The sequence below is a fragment of the Convolutriloba macropyga genome, chromosome 13 (assembly GCF_964194025.1).
Source record: "Convolutriloba macropyga chromosome 13, txConMacr16.3, whole genome shotgun sequence".
NCBI classification, from domain to species: Eukaryota; Metazoa; Xenacoelomorpha; order Acoela; family Convolutidae; genus Convolutriloba; species Convolutriloba macropyga.
This window is the reverse complement of record NC_134480.1, coordinates 20963212-20988191: the sequence shown is the minus strand read 5'-3', so window position 1 is coordinate 20988191 and position 24980 is coordinate 20963212. Positions and strand designations below refer to the sequence as shown.

Below are 24980 nucleotides of genomic sequence, written 5' to 3'. Positions count from 1 at the left end.
GTTTTTCGGATTTTTTTGTTTGAGTATATATATTAGTCGTGTAATGATAGGAAAGACCCATTTTAACATCTTGAACTATAAATTACTTTATAATAATTTCTGTATTTTACACCATGAATAATGTATTTGGGAGGAATATTAGACGTATAGACAAATTAGACAAAAGGAGAGCAAACTTATAGACACGTATAGACAAACCCGTATAGCTCACGAGACATTATTTGGAGAAGTTTGGATCTATTCTGTCCACCCTCAAAGCTTGCTGGGCATATTTTTTATAAACCCCAGGATCACGTGCTATTTCTCAAATAGTATCGTACTATATAACAACTGTTAAATTGAAAGTGCGGGCATATGATAATATGGCTCGACTCAATCGTAATTGCACAATTAACTTGTAATCTTGCCGAACAATGCCCAAAAAATCGAGGGGAAAAGCAATGGAACAGCGCTGAAATGGATTGGTAAGCAATACTAAAGCACGTATGACAAGTCATGATGGTGCTCAACAGTTCTTATTGCATCAAAAAAGATAATGAACCGAAAGTGCAAACTCTAGAAATATCAGACAAGATACAATCAGCACATAGTTATTGGCGTTGCCCCATAACAGATCATCAGTAAATAAATACTAATAAAATAATTAAAAATAAGGTTTTATAACGGATTGCCAATATAGGATCATTGGATGTTTTGAGCGCATTTTTCTTAATTTAATGCATTGGAAACTTGAAAAATGATTGCGCATAATTGAGCAGTTTTTCGAGCGTTTTTAATTAGAAAACTGCTCTTCAAGATAGTAAACTCAAATTTTACTGCCTCAGTACAAAATTTTTACTTCTTACTTTTGGTTTACTGCCTAAAACTGAAGCTTCCAAAAACATGAAATTATTATAGTTTATTTTTCATATTTTTTCGTTATAATTTTTGATTAGATAGTTGCTCAATTGATTGTCATGAAATAGCAGTTTTCTTGTTACACTCAATCTGGAGGAATTTTCAGACTTTCAAGTTTTACACTATTGAAAAAAAATTGAATCATGTGTTTTGTCAGTAATCTCCGAAATTTTTTTCTGCCCAGACCATCTTGTAAGATTGTGTCAGAGAATTTTGTAAGACGATGTATCCTCTTGTAAGATTACGACTGAACCTTAAAGAATTTTACTAGATAACCATCGAAACATCGGCAACTCAATCGTGCGAGTTCACCCGGAATAATTTTATCCTGCATAGTCTGAAAAATCACTCGTGAGTGAAATTAAGTCTGAGCAATGTAATGCCATACTTTTGAACCATATGACTGGCAACTAATGTAGTAGTATACGCACTCGTTATCCTTAAAGCCAGCTTGCAGATAACTAACACAAATCCCATTTAGAGCAGTGCTACGTCTTGCTAAGAATCTACAAATACCCACTCGTAATTTTGAATGGCAGAGAAAGCAAACCGTCTAAGAAGGAGTCGGGCTAAACATATTACATTTTATGTTGTTGATTTTACTCGAAAATGAAAACTAACCAATGTAAATCGGAAAATGAACAGAGTAATGGCCATCAAGGAAAAACGGAATGCCTTTGGAAGGATTCAGCTTTGATTTGCTCAGACAACAGCCTCCTGTTGCCACTATTAAATTTTTCTACTAATTGAACTAACACGTATTGGACGTACAAATCGATGCAAGTAAGCTTAATTAGGCCTCTCAAGCCTAATCAAGCTCAATAAGAACTTCTTACAGCGCTTATGAAGCTCCTTAGTTTTAAGTTAAAATATTCTTTTACATGTAATATTTTTGTAATGGTCTTTAATTTTTGATTCATTACAACTTTCCGATAAGTTTTCTCGAGCCCAACAAAAACTTTTCTCTTACCTTGCATAGTTTTCTATTTTTAAGTGTTAATGGAAAAACATTTAGTGAGTTTTTAGAAAAGTCAACAAACATTCAAATTTGTCACAATGAGGACTTACGTTTGCAAGGTTGACTTTCGAATCATTGAATAATAGCAAATTTCAATACTGCTTGACGTTGAAACATCATTTAACTTTGTGTCTGAAGACCACTTGCCAGTTTCAACTGTTTTGGCATTTCCGTATATCATCATTGGTAAAGTCGACATTTCGGAAAATCATACTGCTTAAGGCAGAAGGCATAACTTTAAGAGTGTTGATGGGTTTTCCACTACGCTACTTGGCTCTTTGATTGCAACTTTTTTGGGAAAACTCAATTTGTGTTTTGCTCTCCGGTGGAAACTTAACTTTTGTTTTCGAACAAGAATACTTGAAAAAAATTAAATTTCCCTTATGTAGTAGTAGTAGTACATGCCTTAAGGATTGCAACCCATGGTTTTGAAACGTCAAAAACAGCCGAAAAAAACGTCAAAAATAGCCAAAAAACGTCAAAAATAGCCTGGGAAACGTTAAAAATAGCCGAAAAAAACGTCAAAAAGCCGAAAAAAACGTCAAAAAAAGCCAAAAAAAACGTCAAAAATAGCCGGGGAAACGTCAAAAATAGCCGAAAAAAACGTCTAAAATAGCCGGAGAAACGTTAACACGGGCGAGCAACATTATTACTTCAAACTGACTTGAAAATCAAAAAATGTTTGAACAGATATTAGAAATTGGAATCACTTAGGCCCCAACTAAAAGTTACTAACTGAAAGAAATTAAGTGTTTCTGGTTTTAAGATTTACCAATCAGCTTTAATAAGACAAATTGAAAAAAGAAGTGCAATCACTCAAGAGTAGACTTATTCTCAACATACCAAGCGACTTGTTTTCAACATATCTTCCATTAAAGTACACTATGTACCATTCTGTACATTACGCATAATAGGATAAGAAAATGATACACACTGACGTACAACACAGGGGAAAACAATGAAAACAGGGAAAAACAGTGTATCTACAGTTTCCACCATAGATACACTGATACAATGCTAAACTAACAGAGGGCAGGATCAGCTCTTGTGCCAATCTGTACACTGGCACTGTCATATGCCCATTTTCGTCCCCATTTTGACCAATATTTCGTGACAGATTGCCACTATTATCAACCAGGTTTCCACAACTTTGTAAAACTGGGCCCCTTGACAGCATGGGAACCCTCACAGTGTTCTTCATAACTTTTCCTCGATTCGAATACCCAGACTTTTCAAAATCTGAAATATATATGTCGGAATATATACTTCGGCTCGAAATGGCTGAAAAACGGCTGAAAACGGCTCAGAAACACCTGAAAACGGACCAATTTGGTCCCATTAGACCTTCCGGGGTCCCCTGGCATCAGTTGGCACCAGTTGGCATCAGTTTTCAGGTGCCCCGATAAAGTGCATAAAAAGTAATGCAAAAATCGTGGAACGTTGCGAAATTTTTTTGAATTCGAAATTTTCACTCGAAATTTTTTGAAAAGTTGGTTTGTACCTGATAATCAACTTCCAAATGTAATCCAAGTCTTGGCTATGACTTGCCAGACTTGTAAGACTTGGATTTAGACTTGCCCAGTACTGGGAAACGAACTAAGACTTGGATTTAGACTTGCCTAGTACTGATATAGACTTGGAGTTCGGTCCGGGGTTACGTTTAAAAAGCGTACAATGCGATTGAAAGCGTAAAGAGTTACGGATTTAGAAAAAGTTAAGGAGAGAGGTTTATAGAATGGAAAACGGTGACCATCTGGGCCTGTTGACTTGTGTATATCTAGTCCATGCATAACTTTTTGTATATTATTTTGATTCATCTTGAACCAGTTGTAATTAGCATTTGCAAATGTGGTGGATTCCACATACTGTTACGTAGTAAATGAACGAATTTTAGCCAATCAGAATCGAGTATTTCCAAACTTTAAAGTAAGAATTAAATACGTTCTAATATACGTAGAAATTCCGAAAAAAGTTCATTTAGCCTAACTTTAAGTAAATATAACCACTATATGTATCGAATAAGCTGGTTTTCGGCTTAAAATTTTTTTAGTTTTTCTAGACAATTGCCGATTGAATACGAACTGATTTTTACGTCAACAACAACAGACAAAAAACCAGTAAAAGAGCATCGAAAAAACCTTGCCGTCTAAGTTTTCACTTGTTGTCTTGATCGTTGATAGAGAAAAACGTTGCTTTATGTCGAATTGTACATCTTAATGCTTATACGTTGATACGCATATACATGTTTGAATTGACGTTCGAAAGAGTGGTTTTACACCTTTATATGGTACGGCTCCGGGTTTACGAACACCCATTTTTTCCATTGCTTTTAACAACAACACCCACGCAACACGCTTAATTAACAACGACGACAGTCACAACGAGCAATCAACAGCATCCTTTTATTCTGTCGCTTCTTCTGATGACTCTGATTTCACTAATCAACCGTTTCTGTGAGTTTTGAGAAAAGTAACATTCGTTTCAATGAGAGCTCAGATCGAACGCTGATTCATAGCGAAAGTACACCGAGGAAATTTGACAATTATACTTCAAGTAATCAATGAGATGTTCTTGACACTGACTGGAGCCCGATTGATAAAGAGAGGCCTCCAGATATCACAGAAGGTGATTTGGGTGGAAATGAATTGGCGGAAAGTGGAAGTACAACTTGGAACACCTGTTTTGAAGGAACGACTGATTTGTGGAAGTCATAAAATGGACAGAATCTGATCACAAAAAATATGAACAGAATGTTTGGTATGGATCCAAATCAACAAAACTGTAAGACAGAACCTCTAAATCATAATTCGATATATCTCTATTTGAATTTAGACGGCAAGAAACCCAACCATTGAGTTTTTGATCTTGCATGGGTTGCTAAATAAAACAATTTCCTGAAAAATATCCGATCGGTAAAAGGTCACCATTAACAGCAAACATTTTTTAAGAGCGGAAAACATCGATATGAAAATTTTTGTTAGATTTATATAAAATTCAAAAAAATTGATACAGTCGGTTCGTATATAAAAAAACAACTTCTGATATAGTGAAAATTGAGAGATAATAACGCTAAATTGTTCAATTTTGAAAATTTTTGGTCAATTTTGCGGCAATTCAAAAAATTAGAAAATCAATACCGAATATTGATAAACAATATTTCCCAGCATAAAATCGTCCAGTTTACTGTATTACCGTTTCGTAATCAAGAATTTGCAAAAAATTTGACCAAAATATGAAAAAATTTGACAAAAGCATAATTTTTTGACAAGGTTCTCAAAAATCAATTTCTCCAACAAGAAGCCCGTACTGAACGCCAAGTCAATATCAGTACTGGGCAAGTCTAATTCCAAGTCTAGATATCAGCACTGATTCAGAGCTACGACCATAACACATTTAAGACTTGTCAGACTTGGGCAAGACTTGGCAAATCTTAATACACGTGCGAAAATAAAGTTCAGTACTGGAGGTTCGTTAATTGAGTGAAACTCATTACACAGAAAAAGTTGTGAAAATTTTCACAACCTCCGGCCTACAGAAAAAATTGATCGAATCCCTATAATTTTTCTCGTCGCTCTTTTTTGTACCGTTTCGTCCGCGTCCTTTTCGACCTTTAACTTCTCAATTCTCCGTGTTCCGTTTTTTTCTTCAAAAACGTCGATCTCCCAAAACTTCGCTTTTCGTTTTTTTCGCTACTTTTCCGATTTTCGATGTAGTATGTCATATGCGATGAAGTATGTTGTTGTTTTTGCTGTATTATGTTGGGTATGCTAGTATGCTGTTTTGTTGTTTAGGTCTCAGAGCTTTCTAGGGTGTGACTTAAGTTTATTCTCGAGTTACGGCTGGATTGTCCTTTGACTTTTCAACTTTACTATTTTATTAGCCTTCCTGTTGTAGTATATTGAATTTGCTGCCGTATGTTTGTGTGTACTTGTATGATTGCTAGTTGGTTTGGTTTTGTTGCCTTCTAGGGTGTGATTTAAGTTTATTCTCGAGTTACGGCTGGATTATTTCTTGACTTGTACAATTATGATAGTCTACAAACACACTATTGTAGATTGTTCAATTCTGCTGTAGTTTGTTTAATACCGAAAGTATGCTGATTGTTTGTTGTGGTTTGGTTTTGCTAGGATGTGACTTAAGTTTATTCTGGAGTTACGGCTAGTAAATTTCTCGAACTTTTCATACTTTTAGTGTACTACTGCATTGCCGTAAATTAATTTGTTGCTATATTAAGCCCCATAATGAACTATGCTAAATTGTCTTGCAGTAGCTTCTCTCCTTCTCCCTAGGGTGTGACTTAAGTTTGTTCTGGAGTTACGTCTAGGTTGTTTGGTTGAATTTTGGCTGTGGTCTGCAAACATAGTTCTTTCCGACCTCATTTCCATCCCGTCCTTTCCCACCGTCCCGTTTCGTTTCGTTTAGCGTTTTTTGCTCGCTTTGCCTTACGTCCCGTTTCCGTTGCGTCGCGCGTTGCTCGCTCAACTTCTCGTCCGTAACGTCTCCGTTTCGCCGCGCGTTGCTCGCTCGACTTCCCGTGTGTCCCTTGTCTCCCTCTGCGTTGAGCGCATAGCGTTCAGCGCTCCACTTATGTTTTTTCGGGCACCGTGTGCTCGACGACATTTTCTGCTCTTTGGGCAGTTTGTTTTACAGACTGTCTACAGTGTGCTGTGTTTGATGTCTTTTGCGTTGGGTTTAATTTGCGTGGGTTTGGTTTGATTGGAGTGTGCATATAATAGATAACCGTTAACAGTGGTAGTTTTGCTGGTCATTGGAAATAATAACATCACGATGTCCAATAGTCTTGATCAAAAAATCAAAAAGTTGTACGCTGCCAGGTCAAAGCGTGAAGTTGAATTGCATGCTATACATGAAGATATTCTTCATTGTATAAATAGTCAAAGTAGGCGAGTGAAAGTTGAACGCCTAGTAACAAAGTGCAACGAAGCATTTATGACTGTTGTAGACAAAAATGAGGACCTGATTGCATTTGCTGGAAAAATCGAGGATCCAAGTGCACTTGTTCCTTCATTAGAGTCTTACTTGGAGGCAATGACAACTAAGAATGACAAGATACTCACTTCGGCACGAAACTACATCAAATCTGCTGATGATATAGTGAGTGAGTTCCGGGAATCAAGGGCTCCCATTCTTTCTAGACTTCCCTCAATTATGACCTCGTCGAAAACATCTAGTCAGCGTAAACATGATTAGGTAATGGCTAAGATGAAGCGTGAAGAAATTGAAAAACAGAATGAGGCAGCCATTCGCCTTGCTAAACAGAAAAAGCAAATGGAAATAGATGATATGCAGGAAAACAACAGAAAACGGTTGGCGGAGGCAACTCTGCAAGAATTTGAATTGCTGGACGCTGTTTCTAAAGGTAGTCAATCTGAAACAACTGCAAGTGCTAGGAGCTCAATGAGAAGTGAAAAGGCTGTTGAGGATCGGATCAACACCTCACTTGCTTTAAGTTTTAATAACGAGAAAACTGTTGAACCAGAGGTTACGAAAGACCCTACAGAATGCCCTAGCAACAATAACGGCGAAGCAGTGGAAGATCACAACACTGACATTTCAAAGCATTCCATTCCAAAAAATTGTCGAGGCAATTACTTTTTAAGCAATGAGAGGTTGCAGCAACTTGACCCCTATTATACCTCTCTTGAAAATGTTTTGGCTGCTGCTAACACACAGGCGTTGTACCACACAGGCGTTGTACCCTGAGGGCGCAAATGGATCAAACAGGCCAACAAGGCATGGCGCCTCCGCGCATAACTAAACAAGGAACCGCGGATAGTCACCCGCCTTCTACACACGCCCAAGGGGCTTCTTCACCGCCCATTCAACAGCCCATTCCACCACAGCCGTTCGCACCGCAAGCAAATCGAAATAATGCATCCAAGTTTTTTCCACACGCACAATCCAGGGGACCTGAAACATCAAGTCTGCCGAAGAATAATTTGGCCCAGCGAATATGCTCCCGACAACAAATTAATTGTGTCCCCCGAGCACCAAACGCCACTCTTCCTCCTTTCCCGACAACAAATCATCCAGCTCCCGTAATAAACGCTCCCTTGCACCCAAGCGCCCCACCAAGTCCAAACACTCAACAGCACAACACCGAACCCGCTCGTCCTAATGACCTTCCCATTCAGAACCCAGTTTTCTCACCTAACCTCACTGCTCCCATCCCACACGCCCCATCGATTAATCAGCCTCTCGTCAACAATACTCTTCAGAATAATAATAACCGAGTACACAAAGTGGTACGTTCCGTTGCTCCTCTTGTCCCAAATATGCCCAATATCCCTCTTGGCCAAAACTTTGTGCCAAATATGAGACATTGGCGGTTTCCACATCACAGACCGTCAATAGTCAACTAAGACACAACCACCGTGAATAGTCTGCCTCCAAATGTACACACCCATATTGCACCCTCAAGCACTATTATTCCACAACGAATATATTCGAATTCATCACTTTTAATTGATATGCAACCACCATCAGGTGCACAGCAGGAAAACCCATCCGCGACTACTAGTAATGTTGTACCTGGTCTAGCCACTCCGGTTTTTCATCCAACATACAACTATGTTGGGCCCACTCCGTTGAGTTGGAGTGGTCCGCAGGTGTTTGCACCTGCCCCTCCAATAGCGGACAATGCGTCATTGATTAGGGAATTAGCTGATGCAATAACAAATAAGAGTGGAAACTTTGCCCGAGTGGAAACTTGCAGAGTTTAATGGCGACCCATTAAAGTGGCATGAGTGGTATGGTCAATTCAAAAGCGCGATTGACTCGCAGCCGCTCACTGATGACGTTAAATTGACATACCTTAAAACACTCGTCACCGGTAAAGCAAAGATTGCGGTCGCCGAGTTCGCTTACTGTGGTTTAATGTACAAGGATGCACTAAGGACTTTAGAACGTAAATTTGGCCAGCCACAGGCAGTCGTAAGCGCGCACTTGGATAAACTAAGCAATTTTCCGCCTCTTAAAATGCACAATAGTGATAACATCATTAACTATTCTGCAGCCATATCCAGCCTCGTTGGGGTTTTCAAGTCGTTATCATATGATGCTGACTTGAAGAGCGCTTCCCTACTTAACCAAGCGGTACAGAAGTTACCACCAAACATGAAAGAGTCGTGGTCGCTCTTTACGGTTAAGAAGCACTGGGTTAAGCCTACCCTCCATGACTTTAACGATTGGCTTAAAGAAAAGGCTTACGCCCATGATCTTATGAAACAAAGCGCAACCAAGGCAAAACCTGAAGAAAACAGCACTTCAGTAACTAAGACCAAAACAGCCTCAAAAGTGTTTGCATCGAATTCACAACAAAGGGAAACAATGAAGCAAATGCCATCTTCTTCAACAAACACTTGCTCTTGGTGCACTGTATGCAAAAGTAACCACCGGCTATGGGAGTGTCGAGTTTTCAAAGAAAAGACCTCAACCCAGAGAGCTAAGTTGGTGGCCGATAAAAAACTTTGCTTTTCGTGCTTACGTGATAAGCACACATTCCGCCAGTGTCCTCAACCAAGAAAGTGCCGAGCAGAAGGGTGCAATAGGTCGCATAACACACTATTGCATGGAGCAGATATGATTTTCCCAGCAAAACAGTCAACAAATTCCAATACCATTCAGCCACCTGGAAACAAAGTTCAAAGTAAAGCAACCACTAGTCAACAGTCGTCTAATAAGGCCACAACAATGTCATCAGTTACTGATGTTAAGGGGCTCCTTCAAGTAACGGAATTGCAGTTGGTCAATTCGTCCGGTGTAGATACCAAGGCATTAGTTTTGTGTGATACCGCATGCAGTAACTCTTGGGTGGCCGGTAGTCTCGCAGATAGACTCGGTTTGCACGGTAAAGCACTAAAGCTAACTGTCAAGGGTATTAATACCGAGGAAGTAGTTGATACTAGGGTTGTTGAATTTACTGTGAAACCAAAAGAACATCAAGATTTCGAACCATTCATCATCAACCCTTTCGTTATAGAGAGTCTGAACGTCGGCTCTGACATAATTAATGTACAGGCCCTGCAAGAGACTTACCCACACTTAGCAGTCCTTGATCCCGTGACATATTCCTATAAAGACATTGAGATGATACTCGGACAAGATGTCTATCATGCCATCCGCCCGTTAGAATACTTCTCTGCCGATGAGAAGCGTTCACCCGTTGCCGTACGCTTACCCATAGGTTGGATTTTAAGCGGTCCGTTACCATCAAGTTCTTGTATAACCTCAACGTGCTTTAAAGTGAATATCGAACATGACAATGAGTTAGTAAGTCAAGTAAAGTCATGGTACGACATTGAATCATTCGGGGCAAACAAGCAGGTCGACTCAAGATCTGCAGCAGACTCAAGGGCTCACGAAATCCTTGAAAGTACCACCATACACAATGGCCTGAGATACGATGTCGGAATGTTGTGGGCAGCAGACAACACCCAGCTCCCAAATAATTACTTCTCCTCCCATGTGCAACTAAAATCTCTCGAAAAACGGTTGGCCAAAGATGAAGACCTTAGAGAGAAGTATACTAGTACCATCAAGGAAGACCTAAATAAGGGGTATGTAATTGAGGTTCCGGACGCTCACAAGGTTGAGAACCGGTCCCATAAAGAGTGGTACCTACCCCACCATCCGGTTTTAAACCCGAACAAACCGGGTAAGGTGCGTAGGGTGCTCAATGGAGCAGCAAAGTTTCATGGCGCCTCACTGAATAAATCTTTGCTCACTGGCCCTGATCTGCTCCAAAACCTTATTTACGTACTTCTTCGCTTCCGACAACATCCATATGCCGTCTCTGCCGACATCGAAGGAATGTTTCTACAGGTCGGCGTATTACCATCAGATCAACCATCACTTCGCTTTCTGTGGCGGGAGGACCCCACAACCAACGTTGTAGTGCATCAATATACGCGCCACATATTCGGGGCTAAAGACTCGCCTACATGCGCCAACTATGCACTCACTGCAACGCACTGCGAGAGACAATGCTATGTTTTACTCCGAAGCTGTTAAAGCCGTCCTTGAAAACTTTTACATGGACGATTACCTTGACTCAGTGGAGTCTCCTGATAAAGCCATCAATAGATCGAAGGAATTGGTACATCTTCTCCATCTCGGTGGGTTCAAGCTTACAAAGTTTGTAAGCAATGTGCCAGATCTAGCTGATCGAATTGATGGTTCTCCTCAATCTACTGAGCCCAAGGTTATTGTTTCATGTCAAGAGGATTCATCGCACGTGCTTGGACTAAAATGCGACCACACTAATGACACTTTAGTTGCGAGTCGGGGTACAAGCTGCGCTATCACCAAGTCCCTCACGCAACGCTTGGTCCTAAGTCTTGTCTCGAAAGACTTTGACCCCATTGGTCTTGTTGCACCGTTTACCGTCGGTGCGCGACTGCTCTTAAAAGACATCTGGCGTGTCACAGGACAACAATGGGATGACGAGCTCCCACAAGACATTGTTCAATGATTTTTGGCTTGGAGTGCGGACTTACCAAAGCTTGAAAACATCAAAATTCCTCGAAGTTATTTTACTGGACCCTTTGATAATGTAGAATTGCATATGATCGGTGACAGTTCCCAGGATATTTTTAGTGCCGTCGCATTTCTTCGAGCCCGAGTAAAAACTCCTACGGGTAAAGAAAAAACAGAGCTTGCGTTTGTTTTGGGGAAAGCGCGCGTGGCGCCAATGAAAGTAATGACTGTCCCAAAACTCGAATTAAAAGCAGCTCTACTTGCCGCTCAACTGAAAAGGGAAATTACACAAGCACTTACTGTAACTGTTAACCAAGTATTCATGTGGACAGACAGCACGACCGTTCTCCAATGGATTAAATCAATTGAAAAGCAACCAATCTTTGTCGCAAACCGTGTTTGCGAAATTTTGGAGTATACCAGCGTTAACCAATGGAACCACGTCGCAACTAAGGATAATCCAGCTGACGCTGGCACGCGTGGAATGTCCGCTGAGATTTTGCAACTAAGCAGTTGGGTCAAAGTTCCACATTTCCTAACTAATTCACGTTCCCGTTTGTACCGAACAAAGACGTCATTTTAAAAACATAAAACTTGGCGTCAACCAAGCAGTCACTATAGAAGACACCGTACCTCTGGCTACATCTGTCAAAAAACAGACAACTCCCGTTCCTTCATTATTTCCGTTTGATAAGTTTAATACTTATCAAAAGTACTTGCGCATTGCCGCATACGTTCTCCGGCTTTTACCGAAACATGCCGGCTACCGTAACCTCGATGGTAGCATTACTGACCCTAATGAGCTTGACGAAGCCGAGCGTCATCTACAGTACTTGGTGCAAGGAGAGTCTTTTGCAACCGAAAGAAAAGATCTTCTTGACAATAAATCTGTTAAACGGAGTAGCCGAATTGCTCCACATTCACCGTTTATTAGTCCAAATGGGCTAATCCGTTCCTCGGGCCGCATCAAGCTGTGTATTGAAGTTGGGTTTAACGTAAAGTGCCCAACCATCTTAGATGCACGCCATCCGTTTATAAAACTGTTCCTTGAACATACCCACGTAAAGCATTGTCATCAAGGCGTTGAATACCTAAGATCAATTGTGCAGGAACACTATACAGTACTGAAACTAAGATCGTCTTTACGTTCCATCAAAGCACACTGCCTGAGATGCCGAGAATTCCAAGCTGTTACTATGCAACCAATCATGTCCGAATTACCTAAAGAGAGGCTTGCTTACCAGTCGCCTCCCTTCACGAACACTTGCGTTGACTACTTTGGGCCATTCTATGTTACTGTCCGCCGTACTACTGAGAAAAGATGGGGCTTCCTCTTCATCTGTCTCACTACTCGCGCTGTCCATGTCGAGATAGTTACATCCATGGACACCAGTTCTTGTGTTATGGGAGTTGAGCGGTTTGTGTCACGTAGGGGTACGCCTGCCATGATTTGGTCGGACAATGGCACTAACTTTATTGGAGCGGAGAGAGAACTCCGAGAAAGTATTGAAAAGTGGAACGTTGTCAACATTGCAGCTGAGCTCGCTCACAAGGTATTAAGTGGAGGTTCAATCCACCCAGCGCACCACATCAAGGTGGTATCTAGGAGAGGTTGGTACGCAGCTTCAAGCGCGTGTTGTATACTATTCTTGGCACGCGTCGCCTCACGGATGAGGTACTGCATACTACCTTTTGTTTCGTGGATAATGCTCTCAATTCGCGTCCTTTAACATCCATAAGCGCTGATCCGTGCGATTTGATCGCTTTAACGCCCAACCATTTTCTTTTTATTAGAATACTCTACCGGTATTCCGTCTGTTGTCGGCAATAATGAGTTCAACCATCGTAAACGTTACGCCCGTGCGCAGTCGTACGCTAATGCGATCTGGTCCCGTCGGATTAAAGAGTACGTACCGACGCTGAACCGACGCTCTAAGTGGCAGACGCCTGCCGAGCAACGCCTTAGGACCGGTGACTTGGTTTGGATAGTTGAGGCGACCAACCCTAGGGGTTAATACCCTACCGCTCGGATTGTGGAACTCCGTTACGGCTCCGATAGCGTCGCGCGCTCCGCCGTTTTACGTACGTCGACCGGTTCACTCGTCCGCCCGCTTGTAAAACTTGTACCAGTTTTCCCAACGTCTTCTTCCGGGCCGGAGGATGTTACGTAGTAAATGAACGAATTTTAGTTAATCAGAATCGAGTATTTCCAAACTTTAAAATAAGAATTAAATACGTTCTAATATACGTAGAAAGTTCCGAAAAATTTCATTTAACCTAATTTTATGTAAATATAACCACTATATGTATCGAATAAGCTGGTTTTCGGCTTAAAATTTTTAGGTTTTCTAGACAATTGCCGATTGAATACGAACTGATTTTTACGTCAACAACAACAGACAAAAAACCAGTAAAAGAGCATCGAAAAAACCTTGCCGTCTAAGTTTTCACTTGTTGTCTTGATCGTTGATAGAGAAAAACGTTGCTTCATGTCGAATTGTACGTCATAATGCTTATACGTTGATACGCATATACATGTTTGAATTGACGTTCGAAAGAGTGGTTTTACACCTTTATACATACCCTGAATTTATAAAGACACTACAGAACAAGCTGTTAAATGGTTCACAATTTTCGGTGTCTATTTCTAAAATTTTGTCATCAAATACCATTATCGAGAGCAATGACGGCGACTTTTAAATGCTTTTTAGGTATTTTTAATTTTATTGCAGTGATTTTTTCTCCTTTTCGCAAAACAGTTGCAGTTCAGATGGCTTTATATCTTCTTTTTGTGGACGTTTCTCTCTACTTTTCGATTTGTGGAAGCTTTTAGTTGTTATCATGCTTTTGGATCTTTCTATCTGGAGTGTCCTTCTGCGTCAGTAAGTGCGAGGTAGAGGAGATGTCCAGGGTGGAAGCGAAGCCCTAAGGTTTGCTATCTTGGGTAGATTTTCTCTAATTTTCTCCCTATCCACTCTTACAACCCGTTAACGAAGAAGTCGCAGTTACTTCAACAAATATGGCTGAAGGATTTTTTTCAAGAAGGTGTCGTTTATAACGTTCCGCTCGGTTTCTTTGAACGCATATTTAACTCGGCTTTCACCGTGTAATTCGGGTCAGTTCAGTTTATTTAAATTTTGATCAAATAGTTTCCCACAAGACACAAAACCACTCTTTAAATTAGAAATGGAATGGAGTTTAATACAATTTTTGAAAATTTTTCTATATAAACTAAGGTGGCAATATGAATCTTTCCTTTGTACAATTTGGTACCTTAAATGATATCAGATTCATTACTCTTAATTGTCTTTTTACCTATAATGATCAGTTTCTGCTTCCATTATATATATGAGAAAATTTTGCTGTTTTTTATAAATGGAGGGAGTCTTTTAAGGGGGGGGGGGATTTAAGGTTAGAGCTAATTTTTATTCGGAACAATCTTTGTCCTAGATCTTATGACTATGATACGGAATTCGCTTACAAATTGGAGCATGCCTATTCAACTCTTGTTTGTGCTAGAAGCACATACTAGCGCACTATAATTTGAAATTTGAACATGGTACGTACTATTTGAAACAAAGAAAAAATAAAGTGCATCTGAACTATTTTCCACCGGCTCAGATGTGAAGAAAATACATACTTTTGAGAGCTTCCGATCAAATTTGATTAGCTATCTAAAAGAATTCAGTTGATCGCAACGACAAATTTTGGACACAATATCCAAGAATTCGATTTAGTTTTCGCTCTACATAAACTGTCTGTTTTTATCAGCGCAGCTTATTTAATATAATCTTCCGATCAAAATCGGTAGATAAAATTACTAGTATTTGACTGAATGCTTTGTGTAGAAGATCCTATCACTTTCTTGCTAACCGAACAACCTGGGGTGCTCATCCTGTGCGATTTTTAAGGCTCTGCCAGAACTTCACAAGAGGATCTATCGTCCTTCTAAGTTTCTTGACAGATTATTACAAGATAAGCATTCGCATTACAGGATTCTCGTAATATAAACATTTGCCGTACAAAATTATTACAAGATAAACATTCGATTTATAAAACCTTGCAAGATTAACATTTGTGCTATAAGAGTCTTGTAAGGCCTGAGAAATTTTGGAAATGATTGACATATGACGGAAGCGGTGAATTTTTTAGGTATTGTACAATTTGAAAGCTCGAAGAAATTTTTGCCAGAAAAGATCCAGAAATTTTTGCTGACTATTACAACAATAACCAGAATTAATCAAAAGTAAGGAAATAATACTGTTATTGTGTTCATCCAGATTGAGTGTCATAAAAAATCATCTAAATTAGAAATAATTAATTCAACTTTCTGTTCAGAACAGCACAATCAATATATTATGAAAAAACTACAATGGTTTATTTCGACGTTTTGGATGCTGAAATGTTTTTATACCTAAACTAAATATTAGCAACTATTAATAGGAAATGAAATTTTGAGTTTGTTTTTTGAATTTTCAAATACATAAAAATCAATTATATACGCGCAACCGTTTCGTTAGTTTTTAATGCGCTAAATTGAGAATAATTCATGCAAAAATAATGGGAGTACAGCCCATCTGGAACTAGTTTACATATATCGTACAAGATAGCCATTCTTCTTGCAAAATCTTACAAGACACAAAATTTGCAAGATTGACTTACCTGACTTCATTACCATAGAGAAATAAAACCCTAGTCGAACAATAGAACAGATTAATAATTAATCGATATGATTTTAAAATCCAAGGGTTTTGTAGAGTCCAATTTGCTTTTGATATTGTATTAAAAATAAATCGTAGTTACAAGAGTACTTGACTCATTAAGTTTAATATTTGGTTCCTTTCAATCCAGTTTAATTAATCTTTATTTAGATTATGCATTTGAAACAGAAGTGGAGTTTTTGCGGATGCTTCAAGTCAAGCAATATTTCAGATAATTAGAAAACTACTCTTAAAATTTTCTTTCCATCATATTTTTGTGGTGTTCCGTACTGAATTGAAACTAAAAAATGCGAAAACTTGCAAATGCACCATTGGAACCCGGGTTGTCCACCATAAACCTTTCTTGGCAACCATATCCAAGCCATATATGGAGTTTATAGTAACTTGGCAACCATATAACTGAGCACGGAAAAAATTTCAAGGTGCCATGTAAGACCATAAATGACAAAGTCAAGTCAAAACATACAAAAAAAACGTGAGAACAGTTAAACTAACATCTCCTGACTTCATTAAGCCTTTGAAAAAGCAAATTCAATTCGTTTATGTTTTTGATTTCTTCTCAAGCATATCCAAGACCATAAATATCTATGGTCTTGCTCATTGTTGCCAGGAAAACCATGACTTCTCAAATTTCTTAAGCATTGCTAAAAAGCATAAAATAAAGTTTTAGCTGTCCAAAATTAGCTGTAACGAATTAGCTGTCCAAAAATAAGCCGTCATAAATTAGCTGTCATCAAGACACTTGAAAAAAATTGCAGTTTATAGTGACTGCGTACAATAAGTTTAATTGCTACGATGTTGTCATGTATGGTAAAGATTATATGTCTGCTTGTCAATCTGATGTTTGACAAAAAGTCTAGCGTATTTTGTTTTTCAACTGAGGTTTTGTAAAGGAATTAAGCCAAATTTGAACGAAATTATGCACACAACATATATGGTTTCTTTAGATACAATGCATGGTTTTCTCTGGGATATAATGCAGGTAGCTCTGATGCCTCCTGAAATGGCAACAGGGACGTTTTCAACATTGTTTACCAGTTGAGGAGAAAAACGAGTTTTCTTCATGGTGTCCTTGGCAACTATGGAAAACCCATCGTGGAATTCTTGGCAGGAACTTTTCTCATGGCTTCTATTGAACCATATATGGTTCTTGGATATGGTTGCCAAGAAAAATCAGCACGAGAAATATACCCACCAAATGAATTTTCCCTAGTTAATTTGCAAGATTTTTTATCGTGTGATTGTCAAACACACATTGCTTTCAACAAACAAAATAATCTGGTTGTACATTTTTTTGCATAATTCGTGGTTTGAACTGTCTTAGAGAAAAAATGGGCAAAATATTTTCATATCCAAAATGTTGGATTTTGGGTATGAGGGATTTGTTATTAATCAGGGGTAATATATATAGAAAAAAATCGGAACTCAAGGAATATTTGGGGAGAGCGAGGCAAAACAGTATAGTGGTACGAAGTATAGTTTAGTTCACTATATATTTTGAAGGTTCATATTATTTGCACCCCAAATATGCGTGAATTAACAACTCATAATGATTCAATATGTAATGGCAGCTGTTCCACAATAGTTGGTGGCGATATCTTAGTGAGGTGGGGGGGGGGGGTGGTAATCATGTTAGCTGCATCAAGAGCACTTTTATGAATTTAATTTACCTCAAGGGAGAGTTAATATCATGGGAATAAAATTTCATAAGCTCTGGTAAACCTGGGCAAAATAGTTCATCAATCAACCATGAGTTCATTTTCGTTCTTCAAACCTTTCGTAAATAACTTCCATAAGCGCGCACTCCACACACAGACAAGAATCCTTCGATTCGTTCCAGGATGATATATTCTCCTGCATAGGAACAAGCAGTCGAATGCCATTGCCACCTATCTGTTATCTCAATACTCTTACATTTATTGTCGCACTTTCTACCGAAACAAACGTAAACGTTCATTTCCCCGCGAAGGCCTGAAAAATGTGGCGAACTTTTTACCCCCGTTTCAATACCACAGTATAAGAATCAAAAATAATGTGCTGTGAAAATTGATCAAAATATCCGTTTAAAGTTTGCCTAACGTTAAAGTTCCCTAACGTCTGGCTATTTTAATGTTTACGACACCTTATTAAACTTGACAAAGGTTTATTATTGTACGCTAGAATTTTTTTTGGCCGCACCTGCAGCCGGCGGGAAAATTAGCAAGATTTTGGTAAAATTTTCCATTTAAGATTTACATGGTTCCGTACTATGCGACCGCAATCAAAGTTTTAAGTTTGTCCAAACTGAGCACGCGGAAATCAACAAAGCAAACACAAGAGTCACATTTTAAAGGTGCAAAAGTGTTCATGTCCGGGCAAAAAAATTAGCCAGCTTCCATGTGGTTGGAATATTTTACAGATTTTGATGTTGAGAATTCAGATCTACCAGATGCAAATTTTGTGCTGGTGTTTACTGTATAGTAATTTAGTATGGAAATAATCTTTATTTCCACGAAACAGGTGGGAAGCGGGGAGTGACAGAGTACTTCCGAGAATTCCCTTCCTTGAAACGCTCAGAATCGAAAAACAAGTTGCAATGAAAAAATAGCATTAGAATGGGAATGGTAACATATTGTCACTGTTTTAACAATGATGATGAAAATTCAGTGACGTCATGAGAAGAGAAATTTTGAAGCAAACGCCATCAATTGTGATTTGCAATTAATTGAACACTTCATTTTTAATTAAACGAACTATCAAGCGTTATAGCCGATTGTTACAAATGTTAATCAAGCGTTACGCTAGACAACAGTTAGGCAGAACCCAGAGACAATTTTTTGCATCAGTAATAACTTTGGATTAAAAATTTGAACATGAAAATATAAGCAAGTTAGTTTGAACGTAGAGTGTAGTTGAATCCCAAGGAAGAAACACAAATTAAGCAGAAATCTCAATCATCATAGTCACAAAAAGATATTTCCGTAATATATTTGAAATGTTTGACGCGATCACAGATATCAAGATCAGAAAAAATTATTTGATTTACTTCTGATTACTGTTATTCTTCAGCTGTAGACAGAACCTAAGCTGAACAACCTGGAGCTTCATAAATTAGCTTGTCAACCAAAAATTGAAGCGAATAAACTAAACTGCATAAAATAAAAAATTCTAGTAATGGCTTTTGGGAAACTTCGTAAAGACTTGTGTTACATAACGAAAATTGCTTTGACTTCGATGAACTTTAATTGTTACTTAGGTTCACCGACTCGAAGCAAAGCACAACTAATTTGATAAAAAGTTACACAGATTGAAGTTACACAAGTGTGGAATGATCGATAAACTCACAAAATTCTGAACATAAACGCACAAAATTCTAGATATGAACGCACGAAAGTCTGGACATGGACGCACATAAATCTGGACTTGAACACACTATGTTATTTGCAGCCCTGTTAAATATACTAATAGCTATCAGACTTATAGCACTCTTATTCCATAGTACACGCTCGAATGGTGGCCTTGAATGCCGAAAGCGGAACCTGACCAGAGTTCAAAAAGAATAGCAAAAAGTCGAGTGCAAAACGAAAAATTGCTCTCTGTCGGTTGCGTTGTGTGTAAAACTTTTGCTTCTTATGCTATGAAAAAGTAGTTGAATTTGAAAAACAATTCATGCCTTACAGCCAAGAGTATAACATATTTAGCCGAAAAAAATTTTGCACGGTATTTTTTAAGTTTGGGTAAAGTTTGTCAAAGCTCTATTAACCTCTCAATGTTGAGAATGTACATATGAAATGAAAAAAAAAATCGCTAATTTCATGTTTGTAAACTATGAGTCATTGCAGTTTTTCTGACGTTGAACACATGAAAGTCTGAACATTAACGCATGAAACTTGATCATGAACGCACGAAATTCTGGATATAAAATCTTTCCGCCTGGGACGGTCTGGACATAGAGAATTTCCGTCTGAGACGATCTGGACATACCAGTTTCCGTCTGCCACCCCTAAATTGGGTTAATGGGAAGACGTTTTAAGGTTTCTTACCTTGCTTTTCATAAAACTATTGAACATCTTTACAAAATTATTTTTCACATAATTGTCCGTGAAAAACTATTTCAATTTATTGATGCACTTTTTCTGCCACAAGCCATGCTTAAGGCTCTATAGATTGTGAATTTATCTCTTTTCTTTAAATTGGTGTTTTTGCCACTCTTTTTTTGGCAAAACAAAATATAATTGAGCTATTTTCTATTATAAATTTCAAAAAAAACTTGCCTATTTTTGTTTATTCTCATAAAAAATGCGATGAAAAGGGCACGTGTTAAAAGCTCAGCAATTACCCACTCTGTTGCCAGGGTGCAAACTTCAGCCCACAGTTTAACCAATTTCATCGCATTCAGCACTGAAAACACCAGTTTTTATAATCATTCACAGCAATTGTTATTTTTCTCAAAGCAATTGTTAGCAGTGGCACATCGACCCGAGAAACGGTTGAAATAATTTAAAATTGAAGGATATCTATAAATCCTTTCAATAAAACTCACCGTATCTCTCTCGCATAGTCTCATTTTTTTAAGTCTTGGACCAACATCTCAAAAGTCGTAAATAATCACCAACAAATTTTCTGTACTCTAAAAGTGTCAATTTAGGTTAGTTCCTCAGAAAACAATCAGATGCAGCCCATCACAGGCCATGAAGAGCAATGATTATTTTAGCTCGGGACAATAACAGGGACCTTGTGCAATTTGACGTTACACCCTAAACGTGGAACAGAATTCCCTAGGTCAATTTGCGCAATTGGCTCACATTCAAAACGAGGTTTTTTGAAAGGAAAACTTTAACCAAATTCAGCAAAAACCTAAATTCGTGGAATCTAAGCTACAAAGCTCCTAGCCTGAAATCTGTCTTTGAACCTAGTACAGTTTCTTCTTTTATCGAAGTTTAAAATACAAATTTGTACCGACAAAAACTTTCATATTAAAATTTTCAATAAAGTAAGACACTTCTCAAAGCTTTAACTCAAATTCTACAAACAGTATAAGCAACAATTTAATCCGATTATGATTAAAGGCACTACTGTGGATGGCAATTTGATTACCAAATTGTGGATTGTGGAATTTAGTTACCAAATTTGGTTACCGGATTCCCTTTTCGAACGTAGTGCTATTTCACAAAATTAGGAATACCATTTTTTGCGGTAATTACGCAACAAAGGATGTCACTTGAATTCTACAATTTAACGCAACCGAATTTCACGAGGAAAAATAGGCCAAATACAATTCAGGTATGCCTTTGCGCTGTTATGGACTCCAAATTAGAATAAATGAGATAACAGAAAGTGGTAGAAGACAGAAAAAAGGAAATTTTGATTGATTATTTTGGCCGAGTAGAGGGCAATTTTAGATTGCAAAGATTATTTCTGAGGAAGTAACGCGAAAAAGAGGATATCTGATTCAGCAAAAACTGCTGTGAAATATAAAGCGCACTCTCGAATAAAAATTAGAAACATTGTCGGAAAAAAGTCGCCGTTGACGCGCTTGATGCACATCGGGATTGAAACAGAAAAAGAAATTAGATAAACTGAACGAATTTTTTTCTATTTTTTTAAGTGTCAAAAAGTGTTCTAATTGGTTTAAAAAAAGTGTTCAGTTGGATTCTTTGTCTATACCTATTTTCAGTTTCTAAACTGAAAGCTAATAAGCTTAATACCAATGTCAGCTAGCAAACACTCTAATGAACTTTGATAACCTAACACTCAATGACTTAATGACCGGCCTTTATCGGTTTATCCCGTCTCTTTTGATTTTGCTCTTTTGACTTGGACTTTATTTATTATCTTGCGTAATTCATTGAGTGAATGGATTTTAAAACCATTCAGTTGAAAGAGTGAGTGAGTTAAGTCAGAAGTGAAACGTGAAAGTCGTGACCTATGTAAAACGAAAAACGTGATCAAAAGGTAAAGCGATTTAAAAAACATAGCAGGACAAGTCCTGACGTACAATTCAAACAATTTTCACTGACTAAACAAACAACTAGACCTAAAATGGACAATGAGTGAAATGGGAAAAAACATTTCTAAAAAAAATCAGATCAAAACTAAAAAACGCAGAAAATCAACGTCAAAATTCCGCATGAGCACAAAAAACCACTAGCGAGAAACAAAAATTTGGTTCAAACAACAAACTAGGCCTGGAATGAACTATGAATGGTTTGGGAAAACCATTTAGAAAAAATCCTATCCAAAAAATTGAAAAAAAGGGTAAAAATCCAAGTGAAATTGCCGCATGTGGACAAAAAACCACTAGCGAGAAAGCGAATTTTTGTTCAAACGCCGTTTTCTCACTCTACTTTAAAATCAAAGCGAAAAAATTCACGCCGCAAAAACACTCGCTTTTTCGCTCCACTTCCTGTTTGGGCGTGACCATAATCACTACTCCAATTTGACTTCAGAAATCATGAAAATGTGTGAACAGATCTTAAAAAAAGACAGCGCCCCAATGCAATTCAAATTCTTTGAATTGTAAAAAAGGAGAGCGCCTAAATAATAGCCGTTTGAGAGTCTGACGGCGGCTATTAATAATATTAGAACAATTTTTGACCGTGGCACTTGAATTCTTATGAGATTTGCATTTCACTTCGTTTCGTGGCCCTTAATCAGACGAAGGGTGACTTTTACTTAACCATAGCTTCAAGTAGACCATAGCCTGAACAATGTTGGCTGCAGTGTTGGTAGCACGCGAAAGTTTCAGACGAAAGGAAGTGGCAAAAGTCACTAAAAAAGGTCTACTGCGTATGAAAATATACAGTCTGAAATGGGGAATACTAAGAAATAGGGCAGCTGAGAACAGACCACTGTGACCGAATGCTGTTCCGCAGTGATTACGCAGAAACCACTATTTTAGTTATTATTAATACACAAAATCTGCGGAGTGAGAAATGAGTTGAGCTAGTTGAATAAAAAACACCCAGAGAGCGTTTTACGCAGAAAAAAACACATTTAGAGGAAAAAACAAAGTAGGACAAAAATGAGCGAAAAAATTTATGTGAAATGCGATAAAAAGGAAACGATGAAAAGAACAATGAATATAATTGTTAACCAAAAAATTTTGCCACGTAGGTTGTTTTACCTGATACAGATGGCGTCAAAACCTCAACAGTGTAGACATTGGCAGGTCCACCCTGGATGTGAGCAGATACTTTGGTCCCCGGACCAGGAAAGTCAGCGTGGAAACAGTCATTTGAAGTGAGGTTATCACTCTCTGAAACCAATTTGGGCCAGTTTGAAGACAGCGTCAACGTCTCCAAACCCGAACCTGAAAAATTCCGAGTATGCAATACAGGCACCGTAGCCGTACACCCACCCGGCGGGGGCGAGGGGAGGGAGAAACAATAGTTCACAATTTTGACAGAGTTTACAAGGAAAAAAATTCCCCCTCATTAATTTTTCATCGGATTTGTTTTTGAAATATTGTCTTTCAGAACTTTGTCAGAACTTTTATGATCTTCTGCAAAATTCGCCAGTCCAACCCTGACGCCTATTTTACAACATCTTGCAAATGGCGCATATCTTGCAAGGTCCGGACGCTTATCCTGCAAGATATTGCAAGATATACGTCAAAAAATTTTATTCAAATATATGCAAATTGTAAATCTAAGATAGTTCTTTACCAGGTTTCCCTATGAATTTAGTCCGTTGACATTACGTTTTTTCCGCGCTTAAAAACTTACACGGCTAAATTCTGAAATGGTCATCTTTGTTAGCCTTTTGATCAAAATGAATTTCATTCTTCGACCTTATCTTGGGACAATCTTGCATACCCGACGGCTATCTTGCAAGATTATTGCCGGCGGCTATCTTGCCATGGGTTCTCGTACCTTAAAAATTATTATCTTGCAAGACCTTATGAGACAATTTTCTTAGGAAAAAATGGGTGCGAGATGCTCATAAAGTAATCAGGTTGGCCATATTTACAATTAATTTAAAAAAAGATGGTTTTTTAATCCCAGTATCATAATGATAAAAGGAGCAGGGCTCTAAATAAAATTAATTTGTGTTTGTGGGTGTCGTCTTCTGAATTTCTAACTAGTCTCAACAGTGAGGGGACTCTGTCGCCCAGGAGATCGATCAAATAAAACAAACCAAAGGTTTTGAATTGGTTAAGCAAGCGTTACTGTTTTACTCTGCTAATTCCCCTCTTCTACTCTTGTATGCTGTTGTAAGTTAGAATGCCTTGAAATAAGTTAATTCACAATTGAGCTCGTAATATCAATTCTAGTTATATGGATAACAAAGGTAAGAGAATTACTTGCACATCAATGGAAAAGACAAGTTCAAGACAATCTATAATAGTAATTAAAATAATATTACCAATATCCGTTGTTCACTTTCCCAAAATGAACTAAACCAAAAACGCTCACAGTATCCCAACTGGTCTTGCAATTACAATTCTTTTAAAGTTTAGTCCCACTAAACCAACTACTATCTCGCTTGTTCGAAACCAAACTTCTGAAGTTCTTCCAAAATCTCCAAAGTCTACTTCTGCCAAAATTTCTCTGTGTCAATTCAATTTATACTCAACCAATACCCTCTTACTTTAAGCAAACAAACTTTAATGTCTTAAGTAAACATTGCAATTTACAATTGAAATCTCTCACATTCTGTAGGAGGGTTTTGTTTGCTATGCAAACAAACCAATATCAAATTATGCTCTGTCTTTCAACTGCTAACAGCCATTGTTCAACATTCTCCTTATCTTTAGTACGCGACCTTTGGATTCTTATGTAAACAAATCCCCTCCACGTTATCTCATATATGCACTTGACATGTCAATCAGTGTTTGCTTAGTAAACATTGAACATTGCTCTGAA

At 38.2% G+C, this 24980-nt stretch overlaps 1 protein-coding gene across 1 annotated transcript in view; it reads right to left on the bottom strand.

Moving 5' to 3' along the window:
• LOC142351655 (uncharacterized) overlaps window positions 1-24980 on the bottom strand; it is a 117121-nt gene that overhangs the window by 23749 nt on the left and 68392 nt on the right. The window contains exon 6 of the mRNA XM_075403796.1: window positions 23240-23425. Within this exon, the coding sequence (XP_075259911.1) occupies window positions 23240-23425 (186 nt within the window). The remainder of the gene's footprint in view (window positions 1-23239; window positions 23426-24980) is intronic.